The 7,458-nt window shown below is 36.4% G+C and overlaps 1 protein-coding gene across 1 annotated transcript; it reads right to left on the bottom strand.

Moving 5' to 3' along the window:
- Positions 1-4,808, bottom strand: LOC108476438 (boron transporter 1). The gene is made up of 13 exons (XM_017778663.2): positions 4,669-4,808; positions 3,999-4,206; positions 3,804-3,886; positions 3,424-3,616; positions 3,188-3,326; positions 2,842-3,007; positions 2,456-2,622; positions 2,145-2,318; positions 1,959-2,054; positions 1,703-1,840; positions 1,261-1,580; positions 888-1,155; positions 1-560 (listed from the first exon to the last, which is right to left on the bottom strand). Exons 2-13 carry the CDS (start codon positions 4,100-4,102, stop codon positions 258-260), a joined length of 2,151 nt encoding a protein of 716 aa, XP_017634152.1. The 5' UTR covers positions 4,103-4,206; positions 4,669-4,808; the 3' UTR covers positions 1-257.
- Positions 4,809-7,458: the final 2,650 nt, after the last annotated feature.

Here is a 7,458-nt window from a genome sequence, read left to right as displayed (position 1 = left end):
TTGTATCGATAATGCCATTTTTACAATGTACTTTTCATAGCATCATAGTTTTTCTTAACTAATCAATAGCATATTTAGCTCTGTCATCCAGTTTTGGTCGGTCAGATCAAATGAAAAGAATGTATGAATATAAAACATGTACTTAAAAAGAATGGTAGAAGTGAGGCAAATGCGTCGTAGATTTCCTGCATGTTTATCAATCTATTTTCTGCCTACACTGTTTCTTTTGGCAGTTTTGGTCCATCACTTGTCCATTCCTAACCACTTTTTCCTAGATTCGACGGTCTGACTTCACTTGTTCTTGGACTGAATGGGCCTCTTCCAACATTCCGAGGACTTCTTCGGCCTGCCCTCAGTTCGTTTACTCTAGGGCTGTACCCTTGTTCCGAGAAACGTGGACTCTCGATCTCAGTGCCCTTAAATTCTTTGGATGGTGTAGCAGTGGCGCTTGTCACCTTTAGGCTGCCTATGCGTCTGATCTCGCCCTTGCTTCGTGTAAACATTCCATCTAAAATCTCTCCATCATCAGCAAATGAAGCAGTTCTAATCAGCTCCCCTTCCTGCAGTCATTAACAAAAAATTGACTCAATGTCATTTGTGATAGGATCTAGGTCAGCCAAATATCCCACACCCAGTAGAAACAGGTCAATGATGTATATACACTATATGGCATCCAAATTTCAAAGGCATTCTATTGCTATGGCGCTCCAAATTTCCAAGACATATACAGACATAGCTATGAAGACATGACCCTCTACATACCCATACTGGGCATGCATATACCCTTATCTGATACTCATATTCAGGTCTAAGTAACATAGCACTAAAGATCTCTAAAATCATTCTTTGTGCAACTAATCAGGAGTTAAAAAATTCTAAGAACTTACATTTACAAGGCTGAATGGAACAGCTGGTGACTCTTCATACTCCGCAGCATCTAAATCTTGAAGGTGGACCCCTTTGAAAAACTTGGGCAAAATATATTGTCTCACAGGAACCAAAAGCATGATCATTAATGGGAAAAGGACCCCGGCAAGTGGGATCCACGTCATCCCAAAACAAACTAACAAGTAAGCAGTTTGGAAAATTGTAAATACAGCAATTGTCTTGAAAGGTACAGTTTCCACAAAGGTGGCATGGTACTCCTCCAGCACTCTGAAACAGATTATTAGAGTAAATAAGCAGGCTAAACGATTGTGATTCGGTTAATATTTACAAGTGCTCTAGAAGATGGTAAAGTAAATGGATTTAAGAGGTTACTTGTATCGTCTACTTGGTGCCGTGAAGAGCAACAATATTCGCTCCCAGAACTGGTTCCCTGGCAAGCTTTCAATGGCCATGAATGCAAAGTAGCCCCAAAGCACAGAAGTTGGGATCTTTTTAATGAAAGGCATTGCTGCAAGACATCCTCCAACCATTGTAGCTTGAAGCAAGTTACTTAGCCGCTGTTCTTTTACCTCGATAGGCAGCAGATCATCAATTTCCTTCTCAACATCAAATACTGTCTCATCAACTGGGGCATCAATACTTCCCATGGTTGAAGCCATTTGAATTGTTGATTCTTTCAGTTCCTTTAATCCCTATTCAAAGAAAGAAGTTTAGGCTGGGTTACTAGACAACCAGCGTCAAGGTTTGTGGATTTCTGGGGATAAAAAATGGGTTAAATAATGTCAATGTGAAGGAATCATTATAAAATCAGTACCCGAGCAGAAGGTTCTTGGTAAACCAGTGGACTCTGCATTTGTTGATAGGCTTCTTGCATGCTATCATACACTTGTCCTAAGCTTGCATTATTATGCATACATTTGCGGGCTGTTTCTACTATTCGGTTTCGAAGCAACTGTGCAGACCAAAAAAAAAAAGTTTTAATCTATCGAAATCCACGGTCATGACATGATGAATAATGATGCTGAGCCACTTGACAATGCAAAAACATAACTGCAATTGGATAAAATTACCTGGTGTTTCAATGTAGCTAAGCTTTTAGTATGCATTGGGGATTGTGGAATGACACCATTTGCCGGAGGGACGCCAATAAGACCACATAATATCGTCTGCCAGCAAGTACCAAATTTACATGCTTTAGTTTAGCGGAACTCGATACCAAACACAATAAAATGGAGAAAGGATGGAACAGGATCTACCAAGAATCCCAGAAGAAGTAAATCAAAATGGAAAGAAGGTGGCTTCCTCAAATTGAATTCTTTCTGCTGAGCTAGTTGCGAAGCTACACTGTGATCAAAATAATACAGGACGGCGAGCATTGTTGCTGGAATGAAAGCTCCGATTATATAGAGCACTGGAACCTTTAACATGTCCTGTTGGTTTTTGCCATTTATTATAATTCATCAATATGTCACTCTATTTGTTTGCAGGGGGAAAGAAGCTTTTAATGAAACACGTCAGACTATATAAAAGAGAAACTCGTTGTCAAGTAAAAAAGGAACTTATTTACCTTCATGACGGTCCAATTTTCGTATGCACCTGGGGACCATGGATTAGGACTGAAAAGCCGCCTTGGAATCCCTTTTGGAGTACTTCCTGCTAGTATATAAGAAACAGCCGTCCATACCAGAATCATTAATGGCACACCATAGTCTGCTACGAAGCCTCGCAAAGATCCTTGGGAAGAAAAAAATATTAGACTAAATTTCAGTCAGCTGACACTTAATCGACATGCAAGCTATTGGATAATGGCAGGGTCCCAAGGATAGAAATGAAAAACACAATTTGGAGATTAAGTGAAAAAAAAGGTTTTAAGGACTTGTGTAATATTTATGTTGGATAAATGATCTTGGAGTAGTGGACTAAAAGCATGTAAAGAGACTAACAGAAACTCACCAGATCCATATCTCCAAGATCGTGCTTTTCGGCTTCTTAATGCAGTAAAGAGAAGGCCAAAGGACAAAACCAAAGCAAACATTCCATTTGCAAATCTCCATGAAGGTTGAAACTCTAGCAACTTTGGATTTTCTCTTTCAGGTATACGAAACTCATCAACAAGTCCCTAGTAAGCCCGATTCAGCAGTTATTGTTTGAAATTAGTTTGATTGAACTTTATAGTGTTATAAGATACGGAAATTAGTAGTTACTGACAAAAGGACTCAAGTTCTGCAAATTAATAAAGTCATGACTGCTTAAGACACATAAGCTTCAAGCAAATTTAGAACTTTTATTTGTCTCTCACCTTAATAGCTTCCTGCATGAAGAGCATTGCAATAAGAAGGCCAAACAACTCCCCGGCAAGACGAGTAAATCTGTTGATAATGGAACAAGCTCCTAAGATAGCAAGTAGGAACAGCAAGACTGCAGTCCACACACAAACCCTGCATAATATATCATAAATTTCCATAAAAATCAATCATATGGCTATATGGTTAGGAGCATAAATTACAATCTGTTATCAAGAAACAAAGAAGATACCATGCAGTCCATGCAAGAAAGAGCTCTGATCCCAAATCTGGCCTATTCTTGGCAAAATTGAACATAAATGTGTACATAATTACAGTTGGCTCTGCAACTCCAAGGATCAGCAATGGCTGACCTCCTATAATAGAGTGTATTATTCCACATAGTGCAGTGGAGGCCAATGTTTGAACAGCTGTGAGAATCCCATCTGTTAACACAAAAGAAAAATAAAAAACATGAAGCAGTTGAGACCTACAGAAATATACACAGGAAACTATATATACCAGTAAGCTCTCATTTCGTCAATTGGTCATTGTCATTCCATTTTAGACTAAATTTTCATCTCCACTCAATAAAATAAGTGGCAAAACATGAACAAAAATGCACTTTCTTACCGGTTTCTCTTTCCAACTGTTCTCCAAATGAAATAACTGGAATTGCAGATGCAAAAAATATATACGTGGTGGGAGCCAAAATCCTACAAAGATTGTAAGGCCAACATCAAAAATTATTTAAAAGTTATCCCTGCAGAATATGAAGTTCTCCAATGTCTGTCATGACTCATGAATGGTGACAAGAGAATGAGGTACCTGAAACCTGCCCTGAGACCACTGGTCCAGTCTTGCTTGTAGCACTTGAGTCTCCCTTCAAGGTCATTCTTGATTCCACGAAATGGTACAAAACTCTCTTCCATTGTCTATTTTGTCCAAACTAGGGCAATTAATTTTCAATGGACTGAACTCTTTGAACTACTATGGCATGCATAAGCTGGCCATTGGAAAGCAGACAATCTTAAATCTGTCGAGAAAAAGGAAATCCATATGATACAATCAACTCAATAATATCCTTGGATTTACATTGTACACATAAAGCATTAACAGAATCTAAAGAAAAAGAAAAAGAAGAAGAAGAATCTTTACAATATTACATCAAAATCAATCTTTAAGTAAAGGTTCTGGGCAACTTTCAAAACCCAGAATAAGAATGCTGAGCAAATTCAAAATTGATTCAAGCATTGGATGTTTATGTAGCAGAAAAAGTAACCCTTTAGTTCATATTGTCAATGCACAACAGCTCCAAAACAAATATACTACCACATTAAAGCTTGTAGTAAAGGAAGCACAAAGGGGAAAAAAAGTGAGTAGCTTTCAAGGAATATGCATAAAATGCAAGAGATCGTTTGGAGAAAAACAGGAGATTCAAAGTTAGTAGCTTTAAGGGGAACCTATACACATGGAAATGAACAATTAGAGTACTTACCATCAATTGAAAAACAAAGGAAAAATGTTGGGTTTTTTTTTTTTTAATAAATATTGCTAAAGAGTTTTTAGGGATGACAAACTTCTATAAGAGCGTGTTATACTTTCATTGTCCAATGTACATGAGAAGAGAGAGAATGCCAGTTTATGACAAGCTGTCTTGCAAAGAAGCATCCAAGAAAGTAGCTTTCCTTTCTTATCTCACGGTACATTTTCTTATAGTGAATTTTGCTTGGCATTTCAATAGCTTATTATATTATATCCTATTTTTTGATAACTTAAAAATTTTATCTTGAAAATAGAAACAAAAATTGTACAAATATATGGAAGTCTCACCATAAGCAGGCCGATAAAGTACTATCATTTTCTTGGATCGCATCCAATCATTATCATGAGCATAACATATATCAAAGTTGGAGAAAGAACATTGTAGATCTTGGATTTGAAGAGATCAGGGCATACCCGAAAGGATAGTACTTATATTGTGTTCATGACATTAACGTAATCAAAAGAAGTGATAGTAATTTATCCACCATTAGATGATGACCAAATAACATGAAAGTGAATGGTGGAGCTTTTAAACTCTTCGAAAAACCAACAACTTCAAGCCTCAAGGTGTAGTTGTTGTTGAAGATGGATTAATCAACTGATATTTTAGTACCAATCTAAACTACTTGTCTGGTTTTGTATTTTAGTATATACTAATCGTTGAATGCAGATTTTTGTTTTTTATACTGTTTTTAGTAGCATAAATTATAAGATGATTTCTTTTTTATTGCCAACCACCTATGCATTTCCTCACAGACAAAGCCAAGAACAAAGTTATTAATACTGTATTATTATCATGTACAAATTTCTAGTTTAGATTTTTTTTTCACCAATTCTAAATTTATTCCAATATAAGAAAAAAAGGATAATGTGTTACTTACCTAAATTATTAGTTCTAAAATAAAGGAAAGTGTCCAAGTTCAAGTATTGAGTGGTCAATAGAAAAACCTATCCTGTCCACGCAAGCCAGCGGTGCGACGGTGGATCTCGAATGTCTACCTACAGTATTTTTTAACTTGTTCATACAATATTATACACTATTAAAAATTCATTTACTGTTTATTTATTTATTTTTTCCTTGTCTTTGTACCATTAGATAGGGTTTCTTTTTTTTTTTTAAGGTTTTATTTTGCTTGTGATTCCTGTTTTGGTTCCCAAGAAAATCATTTAAAATAATCCAACATAATTTATTTCTATTACATAATTTATTTTTTCACATAAGGTCCCAAGTTTACATCCTGTTGTGTGCAAAACTGGTAATTATTTTTGCTCTTCCCCTGCTGTGTCGTCCTTGTCAAAGGGTGGGTCAAATAAAAACTCTAAACCACCATATTGTGATAATAGATAAATCTAATAGCTTAGGATATTGTTTAATATTTATTTAATTTTTTTAAGAATTATTTTCCAAAACTCTCTCCTTCCCACTTCCCCCTCATTCTCCACTTTGTTTGTTTTCCAAGTTGTTTTCTTTTGTTGTTGTAACTCTCTTCTATCGAATTTTCTTTATTTTCTGCTCCTTCCCATCTCTTCTTTCTTTCCCTTTTTTCTTTTGCTTCCATAAGCCCGCAATGAACACTTTGTTATTCTTTTCTTTTGCCGCCCTATCTTCTGCATCGGCAATCATCGACGTCTATCACATGCAATCGACAATTACCAGTAGTCATCGTATCCTGTCGCACGCAACCGGTAGCCATCGCAATCTGTCGCTCCCTGTGTGCCACCAGCCAATAGCAACAGCTCTTCGCAATAGCCCTTTGGCGACCCGCGGCTAATTCTCTCAATGTTCGGCAGCCCTTGTTTGCCACCCCTAGCCATCCTCTACATAGATCAAGTGTGGGTTCTAATATTTTGTAATCCGTGTGTGTCTTATTCATAACTAGATTGTATGATTTGGTGATAACCGAGTGCATGTGTAAATAAATCTTGTTGAGTTGTATATGTGTATGTGATCTGTGAGTGTATGATAAAAATAAAATGATGTTGTGTTTTAATTAATATCGTTTGGTTGTGACCTATGTTTTTTTTTTGGCGGAAGCCGAATGTAAGTATTTTCCCTTACTGTAAAATTTGGTGTAAGCCAATTGACTGTGGGTGTGCTTCAATTATGGTCGAAAACGAGTAAGTGAGTTGGGTGACATGATTGAAGGCGAGTATGCCCAAACTTGAGTTAGTCGCATATGTATGTGTCCCTATTGTGTTGCTGAAATGATATTTGCCTATTTTTGTAATAGTCAAATGTGCCAATAACATGTTTTTGATCCATTAAACTATATGTGCAATTAGTATGTTCTAATCAGTTTTTTTTAAATATGCTAATAGCATTTTCTTTATCTGTTAAACTATAAGTGCAACTAGTATATTCTGAATATGCCAATAGCTTGCTATGCTATTTGCATGTGCACTGGGGTTGGGGTTGGGTTATGTATGATTTGGAGGAAATTTTAGTAGACTATGATTTGTGATTCTGGTGGTTTACCTACAAATTCTAATTTGACAATTAAACTGTATTATCTATTTCTAGCGGTATTTTCGTAATAAATCTGGCAACTTGTTTATATAATTTTTTATGGTTAAAGATAACGATTTTGGTGTGTTGGGTTGGAAGGGTTCCTAATTACCCTAGTTAGTGTGTTTGATGGACGAAGATGTTATGTAGCAGATAGGGGTAGGATCTATTCTGTTGACACTTTGCATTGCATCATTTGATCATAGCCATGCTCATGCATTGGTTGAAAATTGCCAT

The sequence above is a fragment of the Gossypium arboreum genome, chromosome 3 (assembly GCF_025698485.1).
Source record: "Gossypium arboreum isolate Shixiya-1 chromosome 3, ASM2569848v2, whole genome shotgun sequence".
Taxonomy (NCBI): Eukaryota; Viridiplantae; Streptophyta; class Magnoliopsida; order Malvales; family Malvaceae; genus Gossypium; species Gossypium arboreum.
This window is presented reverse-complemented; position numbering and strand designations above follow the sequence as displayed.